Source organism: Microcebus murinus, chromosome X (genome assembly GCF_040939455.1).
Source record: "Microcebus murinus isolate Inina chromosome X, M.murinus_Inina_mat1.0, whole genome shotgun sequence".
NCBI classification, from domain to species: Eukaryota; Metazoa; Chordata; class Mammalia; order Primates; family Cheirogaleidae; genus Microcebus; species Microcebus murinus.
The window spans coordinates 45,701,814-45,714,613 of record NC_134136.1 but is presented as its reverse complement, the minus strand read 5'-3'; the positions used below and the strand labels follow the sequence as shown (position 1 = coordinate 45,714,613).

Below are 12,800 nucleotides of genomic sequence, written 5' to 3'. Positions count from 1 at the left end.
CTAAATTACTTCAGATCTGCACTCTCCTCTCCAGTTTGCCTGGCACGGGCAGAGCCTCACGAGCTCTTGCCTAATCTCCTAGCTCATCTGCTTATCTCTGTCATCTTCCTCTCACAATCCATCCTGCCACTATGATCTGTGCCTTTACTCAAACTCCTCCCAAGGACAGGAATGCCCCCTTTTCGATAATCTGTTCGGATTCTACTCACGCTTAAAAGTGCAGATCAACTAGCACCTCCCTCAAAAAAAATTTCTGGGTATCCTCCTGGTCCAAACACCCCATCATTCTTCCTATTGCTTGTCTGTAGCACTTTACTTGGACCTCCTTTCATAGCTCTAATTTTTAACATTCTGCTTTGTAGACGATCCATTATTTATATGCATGAATATCTCCCTCCACCCCTTAGCCTAGGGTGGCAACTATGTGGTGTAAATACTTCAACTCACCCCCTCCCCCCAGTATCCAATGAGACATCACAAATAGATCATAGTTGTCTTCCCACTGAGCCCAAACCCAATCTCAAAATTCTTCTGGAAACAGTGCTCCAGGCAGAACTTGTCCACAAGATGAAACAAATTTGCTATCCCTGTCCCATAGGCAACAATAGGATGAGCAAGCATGCTCTATTCTTCTTTGAATCCACCACAGCATCTTGCACACAATCTACACTCATTTAAAGACTTCTTCAAAGAATGAATAAAAAGGCAAAGTGGATAGAACAGACCCTGACAACAGGCATGCTGCTCCCAGACGCCATGGTTCAATTTAATCGGCTTTTCTTCACTCCAATGTATCTATACATCTTTCTGGTGATAGTCATATGGTTTGTATCAGTATTTCCCAATGGTATTCAAGGCAGCAGCTTACAGAAAACTGCATGATCAAGTGTAAACTCAGCAGATTTTAGAAGCACACACATAACCACACATACTTTTTCTCAATCTAACATTCAGACTCATAAACCTATTTTTCCACCCTGCTTTTAAACTTTCAGCACATTTAAAAATATCAAAAATGGGTTGCAACATATTGGTCTCGATTAATCCATGCTGAAGCGCTCTTTTAATATCACATTTCCAACGTGCTTATATTGGTCCTTAACCTGTGAGAAAAGAAATGATACAACACAGATATGCTCTGTACTGCCGTTTGCAAAAACATTCCTTAGATATACTAGAAGTTGGCATTTGTGTGTGTGTGTGTGTGTGTGTGTGTGTGTGTGTGTGTGTGTGTGCAGGGGTTTTTCATTTTTAAGGAAGAATATGTCTTGGTTGTGTAAGAACTTTCAAATTTCAGGGACAAACTTGAGTTTTCACTACTTTCACATTTTCACAGATGTCTGACTGTGCTTATAAAGAATTTCCGGAATCCAATGGGATGCTAAGCAAATATTTAGTCACAGCAATCTGGAAAGGCAAAAAGAGCTACTTTGTGGTACACAGGGCTATATTCATTACTAAATGCCAATGCCAGACAATCATTTGTTGCCAAATCCTTGCCCTTGGATATCACAAAGCACCAGTATTTAAAAACCAACCATGAGCCTTCATGAATCCTGATTCATTAAGACAATTAGGGACATGTAAACACTGACTGGATACTTGATAATATTAAGCAGTTGTTAATTTTTAAAATGTGATAATGGTATTGCAGGGTTTTTTAAATGAATGGGTCCTTAGTTTGTGGAGATGTATACTGAAGTGTTTACATATGAAATGATACAATGTCTGGGATTTGCTTTAAAATAATTCATTGTCTAGGGTGTAGAGAATGGGTGTAGGTATGGATGAAATAAGATTGACCACATTGATAATTGTTGAAGCTGGTTGATGGGGTCATTCATTGTAACAGTCACTCTACTTCTCTATATGTCTGAACTATAATAAACATTTTTTAATCCACCATAAAAGTGGTAGCTTGGTTTGGGGGCGGCTCTCTGTATATGGATCTTATCCAGGAATGGTAACCCACAACTTCTTAGCCCTCCTTGATCACATTAGCAAGGATGAATTGATCAAATGTCTTATGAGGAGGCCAAGGCCAAAAGGAACAGGAAATGAGGTAGGGCATGTCTGAAAAGAGAGGAAGTTATGAAAGACCTAGAACATGGACTCTTGTCACAGTGGACAAACTATTGCCAGCCACTGAAAGAAAGGATTTGGCTGTCAGCTCTAAGAAACAACGGTGATATAGCACATCTTATATTTTCCTGGTTAGAGCTGGAACCCATACCACTAAGTGAAGTATCCCAAGAATGGAAAAGCAAGCACCACATATACTCACCAGCAAACTGGTATTAACTGAGCAGCACCTAAGTGGACACATAGGTGCTACAGTAATAGGGTATTGGGCAGGGGGGAGGGGGGCGGGGGGCGGGTATATACATACATAATGAGTGAGATGTGCACCGTCTGGGGGATGGTCACACTGGAAACTCAGACTTGTGCGGGGGAGGGGGGAAAGAGCATTTTTTTGAAACTTTAAAATTTGTACCCCCATAATATGCCGAAATTAAAAAAATATGAACTTCAACTGGAAAAAAAAAAGAAAGGATTTGGAAGTGGGAGCAGCTGGAGAGAGGATGCTGAAACAAAGTAGTAGACTCTGAATGGGAAAGGTGTGTGTCTTGTATGTGCATGTTGGTGGGGGTTAGTGGGATGCAGCTTGAATATCAAGACTGTAAAACCAACAGACTCACCTTTTGATTAGATCTATCTTTGTCTCCCCTCTAGTGCATTTGCAAACATCCTGGAGATAAGACATTTAGAATTCATTCTTATTCCAGTTCTCAAATCAAACAATAACTCATAGAATCATTTTCTGTTTTTTCCCCATATTTTCAAATCTACAAGTCTTGGGTTGGTTGCTGTTTTTCTAGACCTATTTCCATTATTTTCCTAGAACAATCAGAAGTTACCATTTTATGGTTTGTGAATGTCAGACCTGAAGGATCCCCTGTAGATCACTTACTCCTTTTCTTCACAGGTGAGAAAACTGAAGCTTGGAGAAAGAAAGTAACTTGCCCCACATCATACAGTGCCTAACACAGTGTTGGGCACATGGTAGACAATAAATATCTGTTGAATCCAGGATTGATACATACCTACCAAGTAATTATAGCCAGCATCTGATCTGATTGGTTGATACCCATGTCATATAGCTTTACTATCATCCCCACTTGAACAAAATGAGTAAAGTAGCAAAGCTAGATTGTTTCTGACTTACGGACTTTCTTTTTCTGTAATTTTAGTTCTAGTCTCCATGGTGCCCCTAAGTGCAGGCAGGGCAGCCCTTGGCTGCGAAGCTCACAGCTCATCCAGGCCTCTTCTGGGGCTTGAGGTTTAATTGTCCATCAGCCTCCTCAGTGCCCCCAGCTACTGGCCAGCCTTATTTTGGGCTGCGTGGCAGAGCATACAGCAACCCTCGCATGTTAAAGGTTTAAACTGCACTCCCATCCTGAGAAAAGAGTTAGTTTGGGCTCCAAACTACCTATTTTACTATCAAGGAGGGGGTATCTAACATTATTTTTCCAGCTCCCATCTACCCCAGGGGTGAGGGGAGGGTGGAAAGAAAGGAAAGTAAAAGCTAGTTTGATTTTTAAGTGTTTTTAGAAGCATGAATAAGAGAGTTAATATTGCTAACTGGATTTATGTTTTCATTTCACTGTAGAATTTTGTGTGTGTGTGACAACAGTGTAATTGGAAAATGCTGTGTCATTCCAAATTCAGTACAACAAAGGTGACTATAACAGTATAATATGATATTGTAAAAGCAAGATATATTGCTACCACCAGGATTGTCATTTTCACATGAGAAGGGAAAAGAAATTGGTTCCAGAATAACAGCATGGGTGAGCACAGCTACCATTTATTTAAGTACACTGTGCTGAGCATTTTACGTGTTTTATTTCATCAACCACACCATACCTCACCACCACCCTGTGAGGTGGGCCCTTTTATTAACGTTTTACAGATGTGGACTGAGGCTCAGAGAGATCAAGTTAAAGAAACCTCTCAAAAAGTAGAACCAAAAGACAAATAAATGGAATATGGGAGAAAAAATATATGAAAATTAGAGAATCAGTCTAGGATGTCTAATATCCAACTAATAGGAATTCTAGAGATAGAGAAAATAGAAGGGAATATATTATATGATAAACAATATAAGGGAATGTCTCAAAAATGAAGGATAAGTTTTTAGATTGAAAGGACTCACAAAAGCCCATCCCAGTAAATGCAAGAAGATCCACAATAAGGTATATCATTAAATTGTAAAACACTAGGGACCAAGAGAAAACCTTGCAGAGAAAAAAAGTTACATATAGATAATTAGAAATCAATAAGGAATCAGACTTTTCCAAAGCAACATTGGAATAATGCTGTAAGAATTCTGAGAGGAAATTGTTTCCAGTTAGTAATTTTTCTTCTAGTGAAAATTTTAATCATGTGTGAAGATATATTCAGACACAGAATGATTGTATTAAAATCACATCCCATGTGACCTTTCTAAGGAAGTTAGTAAAGGGTGTGGCCCAGCAAAACCAGGGCATGTAATCCAAAGACAACCTGGGATGTAGGAAACAGAAGCTAACAGAATAGAAGCAAAGGGAATTCCCAGGATGATTACTGGGCGGTAGACCTAGAGAACGATTATTCCAGAATGGATTGGGAGGGTGGCAAACTCCAAGAGGGCAGCCGCCAAGAAAAATAAGTGAAACTCACAGATTACCTAATATGTTTGGCCATACTGAGTGGAGTTCTATAGTTTTGTCAGAGAGTTTGGGGCTGAAAACAATACAGATACATAAAGAAACAAATTAAACAAAAAGACAATTTGGGGGAAAAAAATAAAGGACATATAATCAATGATACTCTACATGGACCAACTGTGAGCAATGTTTACATGGTATAATGCAAATATTGAATATTTTAACCACAATTTTTATATTTGTGAAAGAGAAATGTGAGAGTATGTGTTCATGTGTGTGTGTTGGGGGGCATAGAAGCAAGCTAATTCATCATCTTCCGTAGAAGAAATTTAGAAATAGATAATTTCTAAACCTAAATTTAAAAAAGAAATTGTATTAAGTATTAGGATATTATTTAGAAGCAAGGAAATATACCAAAAAAAAAAAACAAAAACAACTAAAAATGTTTAAAGTAGTTTAAAACAACACAAATTTATTATCTCATGCTTCCATAGGTGAGTAGTCCAGCACTATGTGGCTGAATCCTCTGCTCAGGGTCTCATAAGGCCAAATTCATGGTGTCTACCAGCCTTTGTTCCTATATGGAAATTGTAGGGGGGGGGAGAATCTGCTTCCAGCCTCATTCAAGTTATTGGCAACATCTAATTCCTTCCCACACCTTCCACATGGCCCCTTACATCCTCAAGCCGACAGCACTTTCTGTCCTTTGAGTCTGTCTTCCTCTTCTGCTTTCAGCCAAAGAAATTTCTCTTCTTTTAAGGGCTCAATATTAGCACCTCCACCCCAGATAATCCAGGAAATCCTGTTTTAAGGCCTGTAAACTTAATCATGTCTGCAAAGTCCCCTTTGCCATGTAGTTACATATTCACAGGTTCCAGGAATTAGGGTGTTTGACATCATTTTGGGGAGCAGGAATCAGAGGTAAGGGGGGGTAGGGCAGGGGACTACTCTTTTTGTTTTGTTTTTTGTTTGTTTGTTTGTTTTGAGACAGAGTCTCACTTTGTTGCCCAGGCTAGAGTGAGCGCTGTGGCGTCAGCCTAGCTCACAGCAACCTCAAACTCCTGGGCTCAAGCAATCCTTCTGCCTCAGCCTCCCGAGTAGCTGGGACTACGGGCATGCGCCACCATGCTCGGCTAATTTTTTGTATATATATTTTTAATTAGTCAATTAATTTCTTTCTATTTTTAGTAGAGACGGGGTCTCGCTCAGGATGGTTTTGAATTTCTGACCTTGAGCAATCCACCAGACTTGGCCTCCCAGAGTGCTAGGATTACAGGCGTGAGCCACCGTGCCGCCCCCCCCCCCGCCCCCCCAGGACTACTTTTTTAAATGAAAATCCCTATAATACTCTTTGCTTTTAAAATTACATGTCTGTATTATTTTGATCAAACAAAAAGGTTAAATTCAATTTTAACCTTTTTATTTTATTAACCAAATTTGCAAGTACTGAACTCAAACGGACTCTAGGTAATATATCAAATGTAGTCATTATATAAGCAATCTGTATTAATACATAGTCCATTTTTATGTTTCTGTACAAAATGACCTAAGATCAGCAAAACATATTAAGAAATATTTTGTTAGGCACAACCATGGCTGGGTCCTTGTGAAAATACTGATTTGGGTGGACCACGGATCTCATCCACTGTATCAATTCCTTCATCCTTCCCATTGCATTAAGGGGCCTGCTCCTCTAGTTATTTTTGGCAGTTACTACCAACAGCTAGCTACTTCCTGTAGCAAGAGTAAGAAGTGACAGTAAGCATATTTTCTTGATTTGTAAAACAAAAGTCATCACCTTTATTGGATGTCAGAATTAATAGAGCTAATCTAGGTCAACCTCATTTCACAGATGGGAACGCTGATGCCTACAGATTCCTAGAGCTAGTGTTCATGGCAAAGATTCTCACTTCTAAATGAGCTCTATGACTTATAGCCACTGTTATGAATCATGGCTGGAATTATAAATCACTGAGTCTAACATCTTCATTTTACAAATGGGGAAACAGAACCAGACGGAGTTACCTGCAAGTACATCTGGAACTGCCAAATGCTAAAACCAGGTTTCTTTCTTCTATACAAAGTAGCCTTTCCTTGACTTACCAGCTGATATTAAGCCAAATCATATTCACTTTTAAATTCCGATTACATAGCACATTGCCTAGTAAGCACATAGATGAATGAATGCACAAATGAATCTTAAGCCACTGTAAAAAGCTCACTTTGCAATTAAATGATTTAAATTCCGAACAGTCTTCCAGTTGATAAGCAACTTGGCAATAACGTGAAATAAGATGTTTTTTCTTTAGGTAGCTGTTTCCTTGGGACAAATACATCACTGGCTCTATTACACAGGCTTTAAAGTCAGGCTGACTTGTTTTCTAATTTTGTCTCAGTTGCTTACTTGTTACGTGAGCTTGTACACACAACTCAATCATTTTATGTCTCAGTTTCTTCATCTGTAAAATGAAGATAATAATGTAACCTGTCTCATGGGACCAACATAGGGATTAAGTGAAATAACACATGTAACTTGGTGCACAGTACACTCAACAATTATCAATTTTCTCTTTTTATATAATGGTCTACCAAATAAATGCTGAAAACTAGCAGTGAAATATTTTCCTGCTGCTAATAGTAAACTAAAAATGTGACCATTAGGAAAGATAGTTAAAGTCCAAAGAATCTTCAGGAAGAAATCATCTTGGGGATTGATGTCAAAAATATCTAGCACATCCAACTGTCAGTAAAACTCCTCCCTTGCTTAAAGTAACAGCATATGAAGATTTAGCTACAGTATTTACAAAAAATTTTATTACTTGATCTAACCATTAGGGTTTAAAAGAAAACAGTCTGAAATAAATTTTCTTGTTCCCTTGCTTTCTTCTAAAACTGCTAATACCCTAGTAGCATATTATGCTATTCATGTAAGCATAAACTGCACTTTTAAAAGAGCAAGAGTTCATGGAAACAACAAAATGGTAAATTATTCTGGAAAGCAAATGTGCTTAGATCATTCTGGTTCCTTTTCCCCTGAGATGAGGTGAACATATTTGTGGCAACAGGAATTTGTTTTCCATAGATCTCACACAGATTTATAACCTCAAGGGTCCTCAATTAATGTTTTCTGTTATAATACTCAGTGTTGATGTATTAAAAATCAGAAAGGGGGTTCTTATTTTAAAATAGCAACGACAACAACAAAACAACTATACTTACCTGGAGATGGATTTCCAGAATCTTCCTGGATAATTCTAGATAGTAACAAAAAAAAAAACCCTAACCAATATCATCACCCCCACCCTCACCCTAGAGCTTGGATCCTGTAAAGATTCGGGGTAATTGGCAAATATGGTCTAGCTAAAGACACACTCCCAGAGGTTAACACCAATGAGAAAAAAACCCTCCATGACATTCAAACCATTTGCTGTAGTTATACAAAATATGAAACTATATCACCATCTCTTAAGAGAACAACTATTGAAAACTGATTTTTGTAGTCTCAAATCTAACCTGCTAATATGATTACCTTGTGACTAGAGGCCCCCCATCATGAATACTATGACAGTCATGTATACCATGGAAACGTCATGTATACCATGACAGTAAGCATATTATACTCCATTTTAGCTTAATATTAGAAAGGACCAGCTCTCCATTTCCATTAATTAACATAGCTACAATTTATCAAATACTGAAGTCCCTGTAGGTGCTGCTTACAAAGGCTGTACTAGGCACACCAGAATAGTAGGGAAGCTTATGAGAAGCTATAAGAAGATAAAATAGCTGCCTTGGAATTTTTTCACAATGTTTATTCTTTTAACTCCAATTTTCTCCACCACCCACCCCTCGTAATACTTTCCCCCAAATAAGACCAACGGAAACCATTTGGGTGACATACAAAAAGACAATATTTATTTAACTCAAGTTTTCCTATAAGAAGTTAAACAAAAATGATCCCTGGGTGAAGACATTACCAAAAATGTTAACATTGTTTCATATATCCCTTCAGTGCCCAGATGAAGAAAAAACTTATCTGAATGAAAGAATAAGAATGACCATCCTCACAGTGGGTTTACTTAAGCATGTGTGGAAAAAAATCCATATAGGTTAGACCTAAAACAGTAAATGAACCCACTAGTTTCCTATAGGTAATGGGAATCCCACTGATGTACTGAAATCTTCAAGAGCTCCCAAGACCAAAGGAGTCACTTTTTAGCAATTGTGAAACAACCATAGGTACTCTCATAATTTAATGCCTCTTAGTCTCTCAGCTAAAAGAGGAGGATGAGAACAAAATACAATTTCCCCATTCCTAGGCTACATGACTGTCAGTGTCAGTGTTCCTTGGGAATTTCAAAGCATCCTCCTCATTGCCATCTAAATAGGATAATAGTAAAAATGGTTTTGGGTGAGGCATGTAAGCGTTTTGCTTCCCAGAATTATAAAAGACTGGAAAGGAATTAATTTCATTCCTACACAGGAATGAGATATTCTTTCTAGAGAACAGTACAACAAAATGGAACATCCAATATGCCTGTCTCCCAGCCTCAATCTGACCTCAAAAATAAAAGCAAAGGGAAGAGACACTTTACATCTACCATTGCCACAAATCCCAATTTCCTCAGAGAAGCCAGGGCAAAGTGTTTCTCCACAGCCATGGAAGCAGGTTGCCACTTTTGCCCAAACCTGTTGACAATATGGGTTTCTTATCTCCCCACCCCTCCCCTAAGAGCAAGAACTGCAAGCAAGCATCATCTTATTAATATAATTGGTAAATGTTTGGAGAACTTGTGATATAAATTTCTCAAGTTCCTATCAGTAATCTGAGTCTGTGTGTGTGTGGAGAGAATTGGAGAGCGGGTTGGGGGGAGATACCTCTTATTTCCCATACTTCTTTAAATTAAAGAGATGTAGGAGTACATATGTAGGGAATATATGGATATGTTGTGGGGATGAGTGAGAATGGAACCCTAACATATGCCAAAAAAAAAAAAAGCATAAAGGGAGACTTGGATGGCTGGCTATCAATATAAGACACAGAACCTACTTAATTAACCATTTGGCAGGGAAAACAGGAACTCCAGGCCTATCTTGTAAAAAAAAAAAAGGGAGAAGAATACTCAATTATTCTTTTTTCTCAAGCAAACAGCAAAGTTCTAAGTGAAGATAATACCTCATCTGTATTTAGAAAATGCATAGATAAACATCAGATGCTGAAAAACCCCAACAATTGCAGGCTCACACAGAATTTACAAAACATAGGTACTACAGTAATAGAGTATTGGGGGGGGCGGGTATATACATACATAACGAGTGATAGGCGCACCATCTGAGGGATGGTCATGCTGGAGACTCAGACTTGTGGGGGGAGAGGGGGAAGGGCATTTATTGAAACTTTAAAATCTGTACCCCCATAATATGCCGAAATAAAAAAAAAACAAACATGCAAGAATTAGTCATTGTTTCTCAGTGTACCCATACTTTACTTGAGATACAAATTACCCCCTGCTCCTCTTGGTGCCTTGAGCAGATTTATATCCTAATTTCTAACGAAAGTCATAAGGCTACAAAGAAGGGAATGAGGGAGAATACAAAAGGAGAAATCAGTGTCAGAGTTGGGGAATTGAAAGGTCTGAAAAATGACTGGTGGAGATAAAGAAAGTGGTAAGAACCAAGGAGTCCCAACTAGATTGTAAACCCTTGGAGAGGGTCTGTGCCTCACACCTGGAGGTGTAGCACAAGCCAGACACATAGTAAATAATACTTGATTTGAATAGCAGAGGTGAAGAAAAGATAAATACATCATTAGAGATTTCATGGTTCAAACTCTAATACCCAATGAATCATTCTGTTTCCACTGCCCTTAAAAGCCTACAATGGCTTTGAGAGGTCTTGGTAAAAAAGCTGCCTCTGCTTTTTCTGTAGTTGTCATTATCGTGGCCAACACTAATTTCTGAGGCTTTCAAAGCAGAGAATAATGCTGTTGAAGGGGATGATGATTCCAGACTGTTAAGAGTTTCAATAGCCACAAACATTACTCAATAGGATCCCAACAAATAGATATGAGATTTTATCAATTTTCTTCGCTAGATGTTCTTTGTAACTCAAGTTCGACATCAGTATTTGTACTCAAAATGAGTTCCTCTACAAATAAAATGTGTTGGCGTTGTTTGACACAAATAATACAAAGCAAGCATAGATCACTCAGGAAGTTGTCATGACTCTTGATAAGATTAATCCTACTGCTATCATCACTTTTTGCTTTGTCCCTTAGATTGAAGCCTTCACAAAGGATGTCTGCTTTTACAACTCAATGAAAATGACTCCACTCTCCTTTCCAAAAGGCCCATTATTTTACGTTTTCTGGTACACGACTCAACATAAAGACCTGTGGCTCTTATGAGCTGCCTGTTTTTAAGTGGTCCAGTAGTTTCAGTTTCCATTTAAAAAGTCCCCAGATAACAAATAGAGAATGGGAAGAATCTTCACAAGGTCACGTTGAAGGTTAAAAAATAAATTATCTCCGTCACTGAGAGGCTTTCTTCAGGTTTTCTATCAGCACTACAGAGTCAGTTTCTTCCTTGGTTTGCTTCTCATAAATGTCATACTTCTTCCACTGCTAGAAGGGAGGAAAAAACAAATACACAATGACTTTTCTAAACAGTGTTCTTTCCCTGAATACTGACAACCAATGCTTATGTTTAGATTTGCGTGCATGGAACCATAAGTGTCTATTTTCCTGGTTTTGGTTTTTGACTAAGAATCTTTATCTATTTGAACAATTAATGAAATAAAATAATCAGGAATTAACATTAAATGGGGGAAGCATGGGATTGTTATATGATGTATAATGGCTATCTCAAGAGATAAATAAATCTGGACATTTCCAAAATTGGAAACAAATTCTTTTCAAGAAGAATAAAAGGGTGGCGTGCTTTTCTCACTTCAAACCTTAATTACCTTTAATTTCTTACCACTCAAGTTTGACCATTGCTCTAGAGATATAATAGGCTCAAAAAGTCAAGGTAATATATTAAGATGTCTCAAAAGTTTTAGTGCAGTTAAAATTGTTGAAAGATCCTATATTAACAGCTTTATCTAATATCATTTGCTACAACAGGGAATTATGCATAAGGCAAGCTTATCTTGAACTCAATTCAAGCATGTCTCTTATGGTGAAAGCCAACATCCTGGTCCTTGCCTTCTTTACTTGTAAATCAGAGGAAAGAATGAAACCTGAGCTAAGTCCTCTCATCTGTAAAATGAAGTTAGACTAAACCAGGGGTCAGGAAACTGTGGTCCACATGCCAAATCTGGCTGGGTGTGTGTTTTTGTAAATAAAGTTTTATTGGAACACGTCCATTTTTTTCTGAATTGTATATGCCTGTGTTCATGTTATAATGGCAGAGTTAAATTGTGAAAGAGACAGAATGGTTTGCAAAAACAAAAATATTTACTACCAGGACTTTTACGGAAAAAATTTGCCAAACCCTGCACTAAATTATGTCTAAGCTCCTTTTCTGATCTTATGTTCTTAGGAAAAGAAATGAAAAGAAGAAAAACAGAAACAAGAGCAACAATGAATATTCATCTACCTCAGGTTGTGCAATTGGAGATGGACTGAGCAAGTTAGGAGCATCCAGTCTTAGAAAGCATATGGAGAGATGAGTTGGGAAACATTGCTTAAAATACCCAAATTATTCTAAATAAATTATTTAACCATGACACACCTAGTAGAATAGCTAAAATTAAAAATACTGACAATTCCAAGTACTGATAAGGATGCAGAGTAACTGGATCTCTCACGTATTTTTGGTGGAAATGTAAAATAGCACAGTCACTACGGAAACCAGTCTCACAGTTTCTTATAAAACGAAACATACACTTACCAAATGACCAGAAATCCCACTCCCAGGTATTTACCCAAAAGAAATGAAAATATGTCATACATAAACCTCTCATGAATGTTTATAGTATCTTTGCTAGTAATAGCCAGAAATTGGACACAACTCTGCTGTCCTTGAACAAGTGAATGGTTAAACAAACTGTGGTACAGCTATATCATGGAATATTGCTCAGCAATAAAAG

The 12,800-nt window shown here is 37.9% G+C and overlaps 1 protein-coding gene across 1 annotated transcript in view; it reads right to left on the bottom strand.

Moving 5' to 3' along the window:
- Positions 1–8,602: 8,602 nt before the first annotated feature.
- IL13RA1 (interleukin 13 receptor subunit alpha 1) overlaps positions 8,603–12,800 on the bottom strand; it is a 59,374-nt gene continuing 55,176 nt past the window's right edge. The window contains exon 11 of the mRNA XM_012739461.3: positions 8,603–11,331. Within this exon, the coding sequence (XP_012594915.1) occupies positions 11,239–11,331 (93 nt within the window). The 3' untranslated portion in view covers positions 8,603–11,238. The remainder of the gene's footprint in view (positions 11,332–12,800) is intronic.